At 43.9% G+C, this 16,606-nt stretch overlaps 1 protein-coding gene across 1 annotated transcript in view; it reads right to left on the reverse strand.

Annotated features, from left to right (window-relative positions):
• Positions 1–16,606, reverse strand: part of PHEX (phosphate regulating endopeptidase X-linked) — a 147,019-nt gene that overhangs the window by 86,930 nt on the left and 43,483 nt on the right. The window contains exons 8-10 of the mRNA XM_050936533.1: positions 13,791–13,874; positions 13,334–13,479; positions 456–549 (exon numbers count right to left, since the gene is read on the reverse strand). Of these exons, the coding sequence (XP_050792490.1) occupies positions 456–549; positions 13,334–13,479; positions 13,791–13,874 (324 nt within the window). The remainder of the gene's footprint in view (positions 1–455; positions 550–13,333; positions 13,480–13,790; positions 13,875–16,606) is intronic.

Consider the following 16,606-nt stretch of genomic DNA (forward strand, 5'->3'; position numbering starts at 1 on the left):
GGTCAGAGTGCTCATATATTTAGTTAGGAGTGAATTTGCATGCTGAAGGGGCGGCTCTAGGCATTTTGTCACCCCAAACACGGCAGGCAGGCTACCTTCAGCGGCTTACCTGCGGAGGGTCTGCTGGTCCCTGCAGGAGGTCTGCGGAAGCCGTGGGACCAGCAGACCCTCCGCAGGCATGCCGCCGAAGGTAGCCTGCCTGCTGCCCTCGTGGCGACTGGCAGAGCGCCCCCAGTGGCTTGCCGCTCCAAGCACATGCTTGGTGTGCTGGGGCCTGGAGCCACTCCTGTCTGTGTGAACAGGCCAGGAGTGGATGTTCTAAAAGCAAAGCTGTGTAGAAGGCACCCCAGGCTAAAGAGTTAAGGAGACACTGCCTTGCAACAGTTCAGATTGTACCCTGCGGAATGTCACTACCAGTCTCACCTATCATAAAAACTGAAAAATCTTGAACTTACCCGTGAAAATTCCAGCCATCTATACTGAAAGCGTCGGCTGAGGTTAAATATTCTTGAATAAACCATCCTCCATACCAGATAGTTGGCAATAGTCCTGATAAATCAGACATACATATTTATCAAACATTTAATTCCATGTGATGTACAGCAAAGCACTTGTAGAAGCAATACCTGAATGGCTTTCTGTAAGAGCAGTTTGAACTGAATGACAGAAATTTCACCTTTAAAATTAATGATGAGCTATGACCGAATTGATAAAATCCTATTCCACAGAAGAAATTGCATGAAGACAGATATTTACTGCCTGATTTCATGATAGGAGCCATCTTCTGGAGAATGCTTTTAACACATCCATATCCTGATAGTTGTACTCTTTTTACAATGCAATTTTCATTTAGGTACTCTTTACACAAATGGTAAGTGCTATGCAGTGACAGTAATTACATAACTGCTCTGTACGGAAACTACACAATATCTGGTAATTTTTGACTTGTAAATCAAAGTGCAGGTTCTTTCTCTTTACTAGTAAGACCAGCAAAAATGATCATGAAACTAAAATAATGGATAATTAGCTACTATATATAGTCATTACATGGTATTAACTAGGGTGACCAGATGTCCTGATATTAGTGGCTTTGTCTTATTTAGGACACTATGCTGTGCCCCCCCCCCATTCCGCCACTCGCCCACTGGGAAAAAAAAGTGTCCCAATTTTTCACACTTGCTGTCCGGTCACCCTTGTATTAGTACCTTTCATCTGAAAATATCAATGTGCTTTATGAGCATTTCTTCATTAGCACTCTGAGAATTACTGTAGGCAATTATTACTATCCCCACTTTGTAGATGGATAAACTGAAACACAGAAAGAGCTTAAGCTCCCAGATACTAGAGGGACTAAAAGATAGATAGGAGCGATGTGTCCAACTCTCCCAGGAGACCCAACTCCTGTTACCTTTCTCTAAACATTAAACAACACACTCTCAAGTCCAGTGTGTATGGTTACTGTGATGGGGTAACTAGCACCTGCTGTACAAGACATATGTGCACTGTAAAATCAAGATGAGGAATTTAGATTTCACCCTCTCAAAAACACTAAAGTATTCTACAGTAATGCCCTAAACACACTGGTACAATCACACACAAGTGTGAACTATAGTAACTCTCTTATTCACTAAAGATTTGTCCCTGATCACGTGCACTTGGAGTGCACATGAGTGAATTTAGCAAAAGTCATGATTAAGAAAAGGGGAACAGGATAATTTGGGAAGCATTTATGACTGAAGATGAAGTAACAAGCTCTGTTATATGATCAGACAGATTGCACCACTTCTGTATTGAAAACTGAAGGAGGCAGGTTGGAATAAGGAAAACTCTGTGAAGGTTCCCTTGTGAATATTTTGCCATAGCATCCTGAGGCATAGGAAAGATTTGCCTTCCTGGGGCAAGGCCTGTGGGGCCCACCTCAAACCTGGTGTTTCCCAGGAGATCTGAGAGAGGTCAAAGCCATCCACAAGGAATCCCTTTACCTGAGCACTGACGCTGGATGCCCTGTAGCCATGAGGTTCCCCAACAGTGGCTACCCTCACAGACAAGCTTCCTCTTCCATGAAAGATCCATATGGTCAGAGCAGGGATAAGAACCACCTGCCTTGGCTTCACCCTCAGCCTGACCACTCCTTTCTCCCAAGCTTCCCCTTTTCTCATCCTCTCCTACTGTGGCAAGACCTTCACAGGTCTGAAGGGAGAGGAACAGTGCAGTGGCAACATCCAAGTCTCCTTCCACATGTGGGGATTGATATCCCATGCATGGAGGGAACCCTTCACTAGGATCTAGGTGCATTCATCTGCCCTCCTGTATGTAAATGTCCATGTAATCATATAATATTTTGTATCTGTTGGATGTTTTTTCAGTGATTAGAAATATACATGTCTAATATATAATGTTATCAAGAAGATCAGCTTGCATGAGCTCAGGTTACAAGACTTGGAACAGTTCTTTTTGTCGTGATTGAGTGAATTGAATCAGAAACATTAAAAATACACTCCAGGATCAATAATGATACCTCAAAATAGCAGGTCTTTCCCAAAAAATGTTTGGTCAATGTGGGGTTTCCTTAAGCAATGACAAACTGAAGTATGCTGTAAGTGCCTACTCAGTAAAATTTCTGCAAGTGAGCTAATTTCCACAAGCCTCACATCTATCAGTTTCAAAGTGCTTCAGCAGGGCTGCATCCATGCTCCTGCAATATCTATTAAGCCCCTGCATCTTATTAGAATCTAGAAATGTATTTGCAGGATTCCTGTGGATTAAAATGATAAAAGGCTTAATTTTCATTGAAATTCTTATAAGGAGAAAACTCCATGTAGAAAGACCACTACCATGAGGAATTACATTTTACAATTTAGCACTTAAACGCCAAAGAAATTTAATTCTCCTTTGTGTGAGTTCTTGCTCCACCTTGGGTGGTGTTTATCTTTGATCATGGGCTCGGAAATCTGTTCTGAGTTAAAATAAAAGGATGGGAAATGTAATTAGTGATGGATAAACTTCAAAAATGGGCCTGATCCAAAGGCCATTGATATCAATGGAAGTAGTTCCATTGATTTCAGTAGCTTTTGGATCAAGTCAGCGATATGGAGGTGGGGCTGAGTTTAGATAAATACATGAAGATTATCCAAATCTTATTTGAACTGGATCAGAAAAATTGGGCTGGACACCTTCCAAGAATGGGTTCTTTGATGAGATCTCTGGTACTTTCTTTTTGAACTAGTATTTGAATCCCCTGCTATCCAAAAATATAAAGCAATGAAAAAGGTTTCATTGCAAACTCTGGAAGAGGATTGGTTATTCTGTTTTCAAGAGCATGGGGAAGAGGAAAGGGCCGGGTTCATATTTTATCTGAACTCGTTTACCAATCCTTGGCTTCTATTCTTTGTCTCTTCAGCCAAGTACACAAAGTACAAAAAGGAGAGAGATAGACGGGGCTAATTTCACCACTTTGGTTTAAAACAATAGTACTTTTTACTTCTGTGTTACCATTCACCTAAGGCTCTCAGAATGCTTTACAAATTATTTAATCTGCACAATGCCAGTGTGAAGGAGGCAACTATTATCCAAAGTTTACCAATGGTGAAACTGAGGCACAGAGAACATGAGCTATTTGCCCTGCTTCCCACACTGAGATGTAGCTCTGGAATAGAACACACAAGTCCCAGACCCAAGTTCTGTGTAACTAAAGTCCTTGTTATTGTAACCCTTGGGAAGATTACATTTTGCCCCCACTTTGACTGCTAAATGATTGCTACAGATGGAAAGTTTAGGAGGATTATTTCTTAACAAAGTGTTCTGTTATTTTGTGGTATGGTCTCCCAAACAAAGTGGTAGAAAGCTTGTTTCCTGGGACATTTCGAACTAGACCAAGCATTTGTGATAACACTGTCAGGAAGAATTATGCCTTGACAGCGAATAAAGTTGATGACCTACATAAAATGCTAGGATTTTGTGACATCATGCTAGCATTTCTATCAATATTTATTGGTAGATAGATTTAATATAAAGATATAAATTTAGATTTAATATGAGCTCAACAAATAGATCCATGTTTTCTAACTAATAGACTTCCTTGAGGGTGTCATAAACAGATAGCTAAGGGTTAATGTCTCTTTCACCTGAAGCACCTGACCAGAGGACCAATCAGAAAACCGGATTTTTTCAACTCTGGGTGGAGGGAAGTTTGTGTCTGAGTCTTTTGTCTGTCTGCCTGCTTTCTCTGAGCTTTGGAGAAGTAGTTTCTACTTTCTAGTCTTCTGTTTCTAAGTGTAAGGACAAAGAGATCAGATAGTAAGTTATATGGTTTCTTTTCTTTGGTATTTGCATGAATATAAGTGCTGAAGTGCTTTGATTTGTATTCTTTTTGAATAAGGCTGTTTATTCAATATTCTTTTAAGCAATCAACCCTGTATTTTGTCACCTTAATACAGAGAGACCATTTGTATGTATTTTTCCTTTCTTTTTTATATAAAGCTTTCTTTTAAGACCTGTTGAAGTTTTCTTTACTGGGAAATTTCAGGGAAATTGAGTCTGTACTCACCAGGGAATTGGTGGGAGGAAGAAATCAGGGGGAGATCTGTGTGTTGGATTTGCTAGCCTGATTTTGCATTCCCTCTGGGGGAATAGGAAAGTGCTTTTGGTTTCCAGGACTGGGAACGGAGAGGGGGAGTCACTCTGTTTGGATTCACAGAGCTTGTGTCTGTGTATCTCTCCAGGAGCACCTGGAGGGGGGAAGGGAAAAAGGATTATTTTCCTTGGTTGTGAGACTCAAGGGATTTGGGTCTTGGGGTCACCAGGGAAGGCTTTTCAGGGGGACCAGAGTGCCCCAAAACACTCTAATTTTTTGGGTGGTGGCAGCAGGTACCAGGTCCAAGCTGGTAACTAAGCTTGGAGGTTTTCATGCTAACCCCCATATTTTGGACGCTAAGGTCCAAATCTGGGACTAAGGTTATGATATGGTGTGCAGTGGTGGGATAGACAAAATCCAGAAGCCAGTAGGAATATTATTTTTTTTCTTTTCTCTGCTAAGGGCTTTTTAGCAGAGAGAAACAGTTTGGTTTTAAAAGGGAACCAGAGAGAATTTTTTTTTTCTGCTCTCTCTGGCAGTTTGTGGCTTGCATCTTAAGCAAGAAACCATTAAGGTGCTATTAAGAGTCTTTTGTCACACAATAGCACTCCCATTGAGAGTCATTACCAGCACTATATATATGCAAATAAAGTGGTTTTTCAGGTTTACTTAACATTGAAGATTAGCTAAAGGCACTGTTGCTAGGCAGACTCCAGGAGGCAACAGAGCCTGCAGTTCAGAAGATAAACACCGGAGGGCACCCCAACACAAGAAAACAGGAACCATGACTTCTAAGGCAAAAATTGAGGCCGAAGAACAAATCAAAGAAGCTGAACACAGGCGAGAGATGGAAAAACACAAACAGGAACTAGAAATAAAACAAAAAGAGATGGAGCTGAAAGAAAAGGAAGAAAGCATCAAACTGGCAGCCTTCCAAAGAGAACAGGCAGCCAAAGAGGCAGCACACAAAAGAAAACTAGAAGAAGAAGAGGTGGCCCACCGAAGGAAACAAGCAGAAGAAGAGTTGGCCCACCGCCGAGAAATGGAAAAACAACGAAAAGAAATGGAAAAACAACAAAAAGAGAATGAAGAGAAGGAAAAACAGAGAAAACATGAACTGGACTTGGCAAAAGCTGGGCTGCATGTGCCAGCCAACCCTAACAACCCGGCGCCAATTATTGCTCCACAGCACCGGAAATTTCCCACCTACAAGGCAGGTGATGACACTGAGGCCTTCTTGGAAAATTTTGAAAGAGCCTGTCTTGGGTACAGCATCCCCGAAGACCAGTACATGGTAGAATTAAGGTCACAGCTCAGTGGACCTTTAGCAGAGGTGGCAGCTGAAATGCCTAAGCAGCAAATGAATGACTATAAACTTTTTCAAACCAAGGCCAGATACCGAATGGGGATAACCCCAGATCATGCCCGTCAGCGCTTCAGAACCCAAAAGTGGAAACCAGAGGTGTCATTTCCCAAACACGCCTACTACATTGCAAAAAACTATGAGGCCTGGATAACAGGAAACAACGTTCAAACCTTGGAAGAACTGCACCTCCTCATACAAATGGAGCAGTTCTTGGATGGTGTTCCTGAAGACATCACACGGTACATACAAGATGGAAAACCCAAAGATCTCGCTGAGGCGGGGGAGATTGGAGCCAAATGGATGGAAGTGGCAGAAAGCAAGAAAGCTACTGTCAAGGGGAACGATTACCCCAGGGGGCACACAGACCATAAACCCTACCATCGAGGACAGCCAAAGACCCCACATACCACCCAAGTAAAGCCACAGACACCCTACCCTTCCACCTCACCAGTCTCCAGTAACTCACCTCGGCCCAGTGACCCATCAGATGGAAGATGCTTTAAGTGTAATGAACTGGGACATATCAAGGCCAACTGTCCAAAGAACACCATGCGAATGCAATTCATTACACCACCATCACACCAAAGATCCCCAGGCCCGGATGCCTCTCAAATACCCTTGGAGCGAAGGGAAAATTTGAGAGTGGGTGGAAAGAAGGTTACTGCGTGGAGAGACACGGGGGCACAAGTGTCAGCTATCCACCAATCCTTCGTTGACCCCAAATTCATCAACCCAAAGGCCAAAGTTACAATTTACCCCTTCATGTCACAAGCTGTAGACTTGCCTACAGCTCAACTGCCTGTCCAGTACAAAGGCTGGTCAGGAATGTGGACTTTTGCAGTCTATGACAATTATCCTATCCCCATGCTACTGGGGGAAGACTTGGCCAACCAGGTGAGGCGGGCCAAGAGAGTGGGAATGGTTACACGTAGCCAAACCAGGCAAGCTTCCAGACCCATTCCTGTTCCTGAACCGTCCACAGACGCCCCGTCTGGGTTACCAGAGACCCAGACAGAGGTAGTGGATCCAGATTCCATGCCAACCACTGAAACAGCCACAGCACCTCCAGTCCCAGGCCCGAAACTGGAACAGCAACCAGCACCAGCGATTGCAACCCCATCTTCAAACTCAACACCAGTGGGCGCCAGCGAGCCACAACTGGCAGAAGCAACAGACAGCCATACCCAAAAGGCTCAGCCAGAGCCTGAAATACCCTCAGGTGCACCAGCAACGGAAACAACCCCATCACCTACATCGCTTCCAGAGGGACCAAGCCCAAGTCCACAGTCTGAGGAAGAACTGGTGACTCCAGCCTCAAGGGAACAGTTCCAGACTGAGCAGGAAGCAGATGACAGCCTTCAGAAAGCGTGGGCGGCGGCACGGAGCACCCCACCGCCTCTCAGCTCTTCTAATCGATCCCGGTTTGTTATAAACCAAGGACTTTTATACAAGGAAATTCTTTCTGGTGGACACCGGGAAGAATGGCAGCCGCAAAAACAGTTGGTGGTTCCAACTAAGTACCGGGGGAAGCTCTTAAGCTTAGCCCATGATCATCCCAGTGGCCATGCTGGGGTGAACAGAACCAAAGACCGGTTGGGGAAGTCCTTCCACTGGGGGGGGATGGGCAAGGACGTTGCCAAGTATGTCCGGTCTTGTGAGGTATGCCAAAGAGTGGGAAAGCCTCAAGACCAGGTCAAGGCCCCTCTCCAGCCACTCCCCATAATTGAGGTCCCATTTCAGCGAGTAGCTGTGGATATTCTGGGCCCTTTCCCAAAAAAGACGCCCAGAGGAAAGCAGTACGTACTGACTTTAGTGGACTTTGCTACCCGATGGCCGGAAGCAGTAGCTCTAGGCAACACCAGGGCTAACACTGTGTGCCTGGCCTTAACAGACATCTTTGCCAGGGTAGGTTGGCCCTCCGACATCCTTACAGATTCAGGGTCTAATTTCCTGGCAGGGACCATGGAAAAACTGTGGGAAACTCATGGGGTGAATCACTTGGTTGCCACCCCATACCACCATCAAACCAATGGCCTGGTAAAAAGGTTCAATGGAACTTTGGGGGCCATGATACAAAAATTCATCAACGAATTCTCCAATAATTGGGATCTAGTGTTGCAGCAGTTGCTGTTTGCCTACAGGGCTGTACCACATCCCAGTTTAGGGTTTTCACCATTTGAACTTGTGTATGGTCACGAGGTTAAGGGGCCATTACAGTTGGTGAAGCAGCAATGGGAGGGGTTTACGCCTTCTCCAGGAACTAACATTCTGGACTTTGTAAGCAACCTACAAAGCACCCTCCGACACTCTTTAGCCCTTGCTAGAGAGAACCTAAAGGATGCTCAAGAAGAGCAAAAGGCCTGGTATGACAGACATGCCAGAGAACGTTCCTTCAAGGTAGGAGACCAGGTTATGGTCTTAAAGGCGCAACAGGCCCATAAGATGGAAGCATCATGGGAAGGGCCATTCACGGTCCAAGAGCGCCTGGAAGCTGTAAACTACCTCATAGCATTTCCCAATTCCTCACTAAAGCCTAAAGTGTACCATGTTAATTCTCTCAAGCCTTTCTATTCCAGAGACTTACAGGTTTGTCAGTTTACAGTCCAGGGAGATGATGCTGAGTGGCCTGACGGTGTCTACTACGACGGGAAAAAAGATGGTGGCGTGGAAGAGGTGAACCTCTCAACCACCCTGAAACGTCTGCAGCAGCGACAAATCAAGGAGCTGTGCACTAGCTTCGCCCCATTGTTCTCAGCCACCCCAGGACGGACTGAACGGGCATACCACTCCATTGATACAGGTAATGCTCACCCAATCAGAACCCCACCCTACCGGGTGTCTCCTCATGCCCAAGCTGCTATAGAACGGAAGATCCAGAACATGCTACAGATGGGTATAATCCACCCATCTACCAGTGCATGGGCATCTCCAGTGGTTCTGGTACCCAAACCAAATGGGAAAATACGCTTTTGCGTGAACTACCGTAAGCTAAATGCTGTAACTCGTCCGGACAACTATCCAATGCCACGTACCGATGAGCTATTGAAGAAGTTGGGACGTGCCCAGTTCATCTCTACAATAGACTTAACCAAGGAGTACTGGCAAGTACCGCTAGATGAACCTGCCAAGGAGAGGTCAGCATTCGTCACCCATGCGGGGGTGTATGAATTCAATGTCCTTCCTTTCGGCCTTCGAAATGCACCCGCCACCTTCCAGAGGCTGGTAGATGGTCTACTAGCTGGACTGGGAGAATTTGCAGTTGCCTACCTCGATGATGTGGCCATTTTTTCAGACTCCTGGCCCAAACACCTACTACACCTGGAAAAGGTCTTTGAGCGCATCAGGCAGGCAGGACTAACTGTTAAGGCCAAAAAGTGTCAAATAGGCCAAAACAGAGTGACTTACCTGGGGCACCAGGTGGGTCGAGGAACCATAAACCCCCTACAGGCCAAGGTGGATGCTATCCAAAAGTGGCCTGTCCCACGGTCCAAGAAGCAGGTCCAATCCTTCTTAGGCTTGGCCGAATACTACAGGCGATTTGTACCACACTACAGCCAAATCGCTGCCCCATTGACCAACCTGACCAAAAAGACCCAGCCAAATGCCGTTAAGTAAACTGATAAGTGTCAAAAGGCCTTTACCCAGCTTAAGGCGATGCTCATGTCTGACCCTGTGCTCAGGGCCCCGGACTTTAACAAGCCATTCCTAGTAACCACAGATGCATCTGAGCGTGGTATAGAAGCAGTGCTCATGCAGAAAGCAACAGATCACAACTTCCATCCTGTCGTGTTTCTCAGTAAAAAACTGTCTGAGAGGAAAAGTCACTGGTCAGTCAGTGAAAAGAAATGCTATGCCATTGTGTACGCCCTGGAAAAGCTACGCCCATATGTTTGGGGACGGCGGTTCCAACTACAAACTGACCATGCTGCACTAAAGTGGCTTCATACTGCCAAGGGGAACAACAAAAAACTTCTTCGTTGAAGTTTAGCTCTCCAAAATTTTAATTTTAAAATTCAACACATCACAAAAGCTTCTAATAAAGTTGCTGATGCACTCTCCCGTAAAAGTTTCCCAAAATTCAGTAGTTAAAAAGTGTTCTTAAAATGTAGTAGTCTGTTAGTTATATACTTAGTAGTATATGTAAAGGTGCATGTGTTGTAGTAATCTGTTTATTTTAAAGTTCTAGAAGGAAATCGCCGCCAGTGAGCTTCCCCACTGTCTGCAATTTGGGGGGCGTGTCATAAACAGATAGCTAAGGGTTAATGTCTCTTTCACCTGACCAGAGGACCAATCAGAAAACCGGATTTTTTCAACTCTGGGTGGAGGGAAGTTTGTGTCTGAGTCTTTTGTCTGTCTGCCTGCTTTCTCTGAGCTTTGGAGAAGTAGTTTCTACTTTCTAGTCTTCTGTTTCTAAGTGTAAGGACAAAGAGATCAGATAGTAAGTTATATGGTTTCTTTTCTTTGGTATTTGCATGAATATAAGTGCTGAAGTGCTTTGATTTGTATTCTTTTTGAATAAGGCTGTTTATTCAATATTCTTTTAAGCAATCAACCCTGTATTTTGTCACCTTAATACAGAGAGACCATTTGTATGTATTTTTCCTTTCTTTTTTATATAAAGCTTTCTTTTAAGACCTGTTGAAGTTTTCTTTACTGGGAAATTTCAGGGAAATTGAGTCTGTACTCACCAGGGAATTAGTGGGAGGAAGAAATCAGGGGGAGATCTGTGTGTTGGATTTGCTAGCCTGATTTTGCATTCCCTCTGGGGGAATAGGAAAGTGCTTTTGGTTTCCAGGACTGGGAACGGAGAGGGGGAGTCACTCTGTTTGGATTCACAGAGCTTGTGTCTGTGTATCTCTCCAGGAGCACCTGGAGGGGGGAAGGGAAAAAGGATTATTTCCCTTGGTTGTGAGACTCAAGGGATTTGGGTCTTGGGGTCCCCAGGGAAGGTTTTTCAGGGGGACCAGAGTGCCCCAAAACACTCTAATTTTTTGGGTGGTGGCAGCAGGTACCAGGTCCAAGCTGGTAACTAAGCTTGGAGGTTTTCATGCTAACCCCCATATTTTGGACGCTAAGGTCCAAATCTGGGACTAAGGTTATGATAGAGGGGCATAAGCTATGCATGCATTTTTGCATTCCTAGCTGAATTGTGGAACCAAATTCTAAGCACTTCTAAACCTCTCTCTATCATACTCCAGCAGGGGCATATCTACAACTAATTTTGCAGGAGCATCCTGAAGTGCAAAGAGAATACTAGGCTTCAAGTTTTCTAAAAGTTTATTCCATTATATTCTATGGAAGAGTGAGTGTCAGTTATTTGTCTTTTGCCAGACCAGTAGAATAAGCAACAGGAAAGTAGTTCTTCAGTTTTAGTTCCATTAGGGTTATAATCATTGTTACTGTAATAGTTACAAAAATTTGTATTGGTAATACAAATCCCTTTATTACTCTCAGGTTATACATGTGACTCTTATTCCCTCAATGTACACAAATTCTCCTTAACAAAAGTGAAACAGGCATTGAGGAAAGAACAGATTCCTCATATAACAGATGTAAGTTAATATCTAAGATTCCTAGGACATACCATACAATATCTTGATTAAATTCACTGGCGTTACTGTGAACCAGTTAGAGCTGAACGAATAATGGCCTGTGAAAAATTCATGCAATGAATTTAGCTCCTATTCTGCTTTGTGTGCCATCTCCAATCAGACTACAATTTTAATGAATTTGTTGACTATTCAAAAGGGTCCAGTAGGTGCTCGGAGGAAATAGTTTTCAATATGTGTATTGCTTACAAAAAATTCTCTGTGAATACATGGAGTGTGAGGAGACAGAGTCATGGCTTTGCCTACTCCCACACTTTCTGCTATCTTTGGGGGACCGTGTGCCCAAGGGCAATAGTTAGGGAGTAGTTCTTGCACTCCACTGAACACAGGACCTGCACCTGTGCCCAGCCCATATGCCAGCCTCCGTCCCCTCTGCTGTGCCCCTACATAAAGGCTAGTGAGATCTAGCTCCTAATTATGCTGTAGGACCCAATCCTCCCAGCACCTTACAGGACAGACACTGAAGTAAATAAAATGAGCCTCTTCGCTACGTATGCAGTTGGTGTAAAATGCTACCTAATAAGCATTTTATACTCACTTTGCATGTATTAAACTGACTTTCCAAGGCACAGGGCAATGGAGAATTGGGGCCACACAATGCGTATTATTCAGTCATTTGAAGGAGAAGTTCTGTGGTCATGTCTGTTTGAATTGTTTAAAGTAGGTTATGATAGCTGATCCTTTGGCGGTTGAACACTAATTTTTATTTTTAGTATTGCCTGATATTTTACATGTATTATTAATCTTTTAAAACATGTTCGTATTAAGAGAAGAAATACAGTGCAATAATATCAAAATAAAGTTTCTGCCTTGTTCTAGTATTTTTAGTTGCTATGTAGATGACTTTAGTTTGACATGCTCTGACCAAGTAATATTATTGCACGGTTAGCAATAAACTGTTTTTAGAAAGACATTCAACCAAAAATAAAAAGGTGGGTGGTAAGAGGCAATCATTAAACAAGTAGCTCAACAGAGTAGTTCATAAGCTGTTAGTCAGTTTCAGTAATAAAGGAGTATTGCAAAGTCAGACAATTCAAGTATATACATTTTTCTCTATACTAAGGGACTGTTGGTTCCATGTCTTGCACCCCTGAGCATAGTGGGTGCAAAATGCTTCCATTCGAATCTAGTAGTATTTTACACATCCATATCACAGCAGTACATGATTACACAAGATACAAGGCCGTGGAGAATCAAGCCTTAAACGTATATTAGAATGGTGAGCTGGATACACCTGTAATTGCAAGCCTCAATGCAAGATCTTTTTTAATTCACGTTTTTTTATTTGGAATTAGAAATTGCATTACCACCTACAAGGCTTGTATTCTTCAGTCTTTATTCAAACAAAACCAAATGGTAGATTTGCCTGAGTAAAGACTTGAGCCAAAGGAATGCTGAACATCTGAGATTCTCATTGAAATGCCCCGGATTTGACCCTCCCTTTTGAGCATAGTTGAATGCACAGTATAATACAGCAGACAAAGGTATAACACAGTCTAATTGATGGAAGTTAAAGCTAGACATAAACACATTCAGACTGGAAATAAAGTACAAATTTTAACAGTGAGGGTAATTATGGAATTGTGGTGGAGTCTCTATCACTGGCATTTTTTAAATGCAAGATTGAGTCCTTTTAATAAATAAATAAATAAATAAATAAATAAAGATACACTCTAGGAATTATTCTGGGGAAGGTCTATCGCCTGTGTTACACAGGAGGTCGACTAAATGATCACAATAGTCCCTTCTGGCCTTAGAATCTACAGAACAAATAATAATCCTTACTTTTTCCTTTCTTTTTCTAGTATCCTGAACAAATCTTTGAAGTACTGGGGCACACGGACAATCACGTTTTCTGAAGGACCTATATCTTGAAGGTGAGGGTAGAGTTTAGTGTCAATCACCTTCTTGATATATCCCAGCCAGTCAAACTGAAAGGACAAAGAAAAGCTCAGTTAATACAGTTGACAAACAGGGAAGATCGGACATAATTAATTGGCAGGGTTCAGTTAAATGACACAAAAGGTTTTTGCTCATTTAAAATATTTAATTTCATCATGGAAAATAGTATAGCACTTAAAGATGCAGCTGTAATTAAAAGAACAATTATACTAGAGAACACCTGTTTATACTAATGTTCATTTTAAATGCTGTCCTATGCACATTGGAAGCACCTTCAGTTGTAAATGGTGAGTTACACAGTCCAGACATTAGAGCCATTTTCCAGTTAACTTCCACCAACCTGAGGGATCATGGCGCTAAGTTCAGATATGTTCATTCTATTGTACATAATCTCACTGGTTCGATTCTCCTGTGGAATCATTATCTAGAGAACATAAATGAAAAGAAACATATTTTAAACATCCTTCTCTTACAAATAATATGATAGGTATTAACAAAGTGAGAACCATCTCAGACTAGCTGCAAAAAAAAGAGTAGTTCATAGCAACAAATTGCCTCCCGATCCTGAAAGGAAAGTCAGCTATCCTAAACCCAAAACTAACTAATGTTATTTTAACTTATTACACTTCAGTAAGTTATCCAGTATTTTTTCTTTTAAAGATTGGGCCAAATTTTGCTCTAATTACATCACATTAAATTACTAGTCACTCCATTCAAATTTTTAGCAGCATAAGTGAGAGCCAGATTTAGCCCATTAATACTTCTTCACTCCATCACCTCAACTAGAAGTCCGTTCCATCTCCTCAAAAGCATCTGGTCAAAAAGAAATACAACAGAGAAAACTAGGCCATTCATAAATTATGAGGATTATCCAGTTTATCCGTAATAAAAAAAAGTAGTCCAAGCACAAAGTTCAGATCCAGTTCAAAATGTCCTCAAAGTTCAAGGGTGTTAGGATTTCAGATGCTGGTTACAGCCTAATTCTAAGGTAATTTCTATACAATGGACTCCGTTGAAACTAAACAGGACACAGATGGCAAGACTCCAGACCAACCAAACTAATGGCAGTTTTCCAACCCAAACTCCCAAACCAAGTTTCTCTAGCTTTTGCTTAAGCCATACAGAAAAAATGACTTCCACAGATATTTTAATTCCCTTCCCTCACTGCCCCTCATATGTCATCTTTTCTTCCCCCGCTCCCCACAGGCTCTACTCCCTAAAATCTTCCCACTTTTTCCTGCTTAAACTTCCATTTTTCTCCCACAGGCCTACAGGTACCACCCCCGCCATCTGACAAATCTTTAAACTCATCCTGCACGCTCTACTTTCTTTCTCCCACAAAATTCTCCTACTTGTGCGTAGTTCGCAATCACCCACATCTACCTGAAATCTTAGCATCTGCCCTCCACACATTCCCTCAAATTCTCTCTAAACACTCCATCTCCTCTCTAATCACAGGATCTAGTCTCAGAAATATTTTCCTTCCATTCTTGCTACTTCTCTCCCCAAACAAGTCTTCCCCAAGTAAGTTCACTTAAAATGAATATAGGGCACACGGTATATACGATATACCATTTCATCTATGTGGCAACTTCACATGTGCACTAAATTCATGAACTAAAAGCCTGTAGGGCTTTATCGAAGGAATTACTGGAGCCACAAGTGATGGCAATGTCTGGGGAAAGTGCATCCATTTGCAGTATCCCTAAACAGCTGAACAGACATGTATTGCTTTTCCAATCTAATGAAAGACAGTGAAGAATATGCTCATTACAATGAAGCAAGTTCTGTAAGGCACTGTCTTGAATAAAATAAAGCTGAATGCTTGATTTGATACACTGCTGCCATCTTGGATCACCCCAAATTCTCCAAATAAAAAAAAATCTTTTAGAACCATATGATACTTTCTACTCTGTGATAAGCAGCAGCACAAATCAGCGCATCAAGACTAATAGTGTTTGTGTGTGACGGGGAGAGATCTGGCTTTATGGTAGGCTACCCACTATCCTTCCTCAACAAGCTTCACCAATTGTCTCCATAGGATTCAGGTTCCACATATTATGACAGGGGTGGGAAAGCTTTTTGGGCCGAGGACCACGTCTGCATGGGGAAATTGTATGCAGGGCCAGGGCAGGGGCTTGAGGTGTGGGAGGGAGTGTGGGGTGTGGGAGCAGGTGCAGTGTGCAGGAAGGGGCTCAGGACAAGGGATTGGGGCAGAGAAGGGATGCAAGGTATATGAGGGGGCTTAGGGAAGGGGGTTGGGGTGCAGAGTGCAGCAGGGGGATCAGGGTAGGGAGTTGAGGTGCACAGGGGTGCAGGGTGCAGCAGGGAGGTCAGGGCAGGGGATTGGAGTGCTGGAAGGGTGCAGAGTACACGAGGGGGATCAGGGCAGGAAGTTGAGGTGCAGGAGGGGTGCAAAGTGCAGGCAGGGGGCTTAGGGCAGGGAGTTGGGGGGCAGGGGGCAGGAGGAGTTCATGCTCCGGCCCGGCACCACTTACCTAAAGCGATTCCAGGGTGGCAATGGCACGCACCGGAGCCAGGGCAGGCTCCCTGCATGTCTGCCCTGTCCCTGGCCCCTGGGGGAGAGGGGGAGGAGAGCTCCACATGCGCTGCCCTTGCCACGCCTCCAGGTACCTCCCCCGAAGCTCCCATTGGGCGCGATTCCCTGTTCTTGGCCTATGGGAGCTGCGGAGGGTGGTGCCTGGAGACAAGGGCAATGCACAGATTCCTCTGACACCCACCCCCGCTGCCTGGGGGCCACAGGGACGTGGAGCTGGCCACTTCTGAGAGTGGCGCAGGGCCCATGGTGCCACAGGGGGCAATCCCACAGGCCAGATCCAAAGCTCTGAGTGGCCAGATCCGGCCCATGGGCCATAGTTTTCCCACCCCTGTGTTAGGAGGTGGTGGGATGGATGGATGGCTGCTCTCCACAGCACTGTCAGAAAACCATGAACTCTATGTACATTAATGCTGATGGGGCAGCACTAATTTATAACAGTTCGTCACCACTGAATGAAACCCTTTCTGCTCACTCTGACCAAAGGAGTACACAGGAATGCTAGCAGGATGTGCAACCCCTGGGAGAAAAGTCCCTGCAGGAGCCATGGTGGCATGTAGGTCAGCGGAGCAAGAAGCACAGGACTACCACAAATGTTG

The sequence above is a fragment of the Gopherus flavomarginatus genome, chromosome 1 (assembly GCF_025201925.1).
Source record: "Gopherus flavomarginatus isolate rGopFla2 chromosome 1, rGopFla2.mat.asm, whole genome shotgun sequence".
NCBI lineage: Eukaryota > Metazoa > Chordata > Testudines > Testudinidae > Gopherus > Gopherus flavomarginatus.